The sequence below is a fragment of the Macadamia integrifolia genome, unplaced genomic scaffold (genome assembly GCF_013358625.1).
Source record: "Macadamia integrifolia cultivar HAES 741 unplaced genomic scaffold, SCU_Mint_v3 scaffold814, whole genome shotgun sequence".
Classification (NCBI taxonomy): Eukaryota; Viridiplantae; Streptophyta; class Magnoliopsida; order Proteales; family Proteaceae; genus Macadamia; species Macadamia integrifolia.
Genome location: NW_024870546.1, coordinates 32,415 through 34,948, shown reverse-complemented (window position 1 = coordinate 34,948; position 2,534 = coordinate 32,415). Strand labels below are relative to the sequence as shown.

Genomic DNA, 2,534 nt, shown 5'->3' with positions numbered 1-2,534 from the left:
TCTTAGACTTGCCCCAAGACCATCCCATCGTATTTAACGATAATCCCAAAATCAACTCCCATAATCTACCCTTTTCATCGATTCCGGATTCTAGCAGGTCTAATCAGCCATTGTTGGGGGACCGTGTGAAACTTGGAATCCAAGGTAGAATCAGAATGCAGGAAAAGCCGTAATGGAGGGAGAAGAAGAAGAAGAATGCGTCTTCCAAAGGCAATGGGTCCCCCCCACCCCTCCACCCCCTCCTTTTTCAGTTCTCTCTTGGGAAGAGGATTTGAAGGATGCTTGTGTTAATTACAGATACCATTTCATGGAACAGTACAAAGGATCATCAGATTCTTCTGTGATGAAACAAATATGGAATCGGAAAAAAATCAAAACTTCAGAGCTTACACTCGAAACAGATTTCGTTCTTCAAACTGGAATGTATCATTGCTAACAAGCAACAACTATACAAATTTCTTCCTCCCCTGTAAAAGGGTTTAGAGAGAGAGAGAGAGAGAGTATTCTCAATTCCCAGAACTCGTAAGGCTAAGCTAAGTTGATTAGCATAAAGCCTGAAACTGATCTAACTGGAAGTGGTCGACAGCTTCATGATCTCAAAAGCTCGAGAAATCCCATGGATTACAAACCCATTTGACGAGACAATGTCTGGCACAGTGATTTCCACATTGTTAATGGCCACAGTCCCTCTGAAATCAAACCCTTTTGTAATTTCAAGATCTTGACCAGGAACCAGAGTCATCAGGGACGCTTTCTCAGGTAGAGAAGCCAATTCTCCATACCTGAATAGCTGAGGTGAGATATGAAACTTCACAATCCTTTCCAGCAACGGCAATGGTGATGACAAATAAATCAATTCCGGCGGAGCGAAGAGTGTCACAGAGCTCAAATCACTGTACTCTTGAAGAAACCCATATTCAAGAACTGATTGAAGTCCGATTGCAAAAGAAACAAACCCATTGGAGCCGAGCGATCTAATAATTCGAGCCCAAGGCACCCCTTTTGTGGCTCCATTTACATTCGCAACCAGACTCGAATTGAAATTGCAATTATTTGAATCAATTGGACTCCTTTCCATCTCAATATCCTCTGGAGTAAACTGAACGAAGGGCCCAAGAACTCCATGAATTGACAGGGGACCTTCGACGAAGACATCCGGATGAGTGATCAAGACCCGATTAATTTCAATCTTTCCTTCTGCAGCATTCACCTTAGTGATTGCAAGTTGCTTTCCAGGAAGAAGAGTCGAGACACAGCTACCTTGAGGTTTCTTGAGAAGATCTTCCATGAAAAGCTTGGAAGGAGAAATGTGGTAACGGAGGAGATCTCTGGTCAGCAATGGAGGGAGAGAAATGTTAGAGATGGGTGGATCTTGGACGGCGAATATGGTTAATTCTGAAGATGGGAAGGATATTAAGGGAGAGATCTCAAGAAGGGTAGCCATAACCTTGAACCCAGATCTCCGTAGAGCTCGAGAAGCGTACAAACCCATAGATGGTCCGTGAATGTTGCGAGAGTCTGGTTTCGGAGATAATAGGAGTTGGGTCTTGGGTTTGGAGTGAAATGACGTAGAGATTACAACAATGGCGAGAATTACAGAGATAGCCAAGTACAATGTAGCATACCACCAACGCGGGCAAGAAGACGCCATCTCTGAAACAATGAAGAAACTTTTTTCAGAACACACGCAGGGGAAGATGATCAGAGGCTTTGTTTATGAGGAGAGCACACAGAGAGCTTTTCTTTTTGCTTAGAGAAAACAAAATGACAGGAGAGATTAGTTTTGCGGTTTCATATCGGGGCTTGTTGGAGGGAATGGATGAAGACCGTTGCAGATATGATGAATTGACAAGAGTACCCTTCACCTTATCTCAACGAGTTCTTTTGGAAATAAGAGCTTTATGCCTTACTAGTCCGGGGTAAAACACAACCTATTTAACATTCTCTTATGTTAAACAAGCTTATCCAAAAACACACTAGCGTCTGACGCCAATGGGAGGGCGAGTGTGAGCATCTTCAGCATGGGGCAACATAATTTTTTTGCATCCACCGTGTCTTGGCACAGGTACATGCTACCAAATATTGTTCTTTCTTCCAATGGGAGGCTCACTATTTGGCTAAAGGATCCTCTATTCTAGGGATTTCCTATGCGTGGTGGATTCATCTGCCTGATCAATGTTTTCACACTTTGCTTCTTTTTCTTGGGGAAGAGTTTCTCTTAGAAACAAAAATTCGAGAGCGATTTACATCCCCCTTTCCTTTACTTTGTTCTTATTACATTCCCATCCCTTGTGTTTTCATAAATTACATAATCCTTTCCTGTAATATGTTGGTTTTTACTAAAATACTCACACCATTAAGTTAGACTAATATTTTGATGATTTTACCCTTAAATATTGTTAAAAGACTATTTCACCTTTTCAACCACTAAACCTTGATATACATAGAGACTTCCCACTTCAACCCACCCTTGCCCCTTCTTTATCTTCTCTGCATCTTTGCCTTATTCAGTGAAGACGAACTGACACAAAACT

The 2,534-nt window shown here is 42.0% G+C and overlaps 1 protein-coding gene across 1 annotated transcript; it reads right to left on the bottom strand.

The window, feature by feature from the left end:
- Positions 1-258: 258 nt before the first annotated feature.
- LOC122070071 (fasciclin-like arabinogalactan protein 21) lies at positions 259-2,030 on the bottom strand. The gene has a single exon (XM_042634166.1). It carries the CDS (start codon positions 1,649-1,651, stop codon positions 566-568), a length of 1,086 nt encoding a protein of 361 aa, XP_042490100.1. The 5' UTR covers positions 1,652-2,030; the 3' UTR covers positions 259-565.
- Between the last annotated feature and the right edge of the window lie 504 nt (positions 2,031-2,534).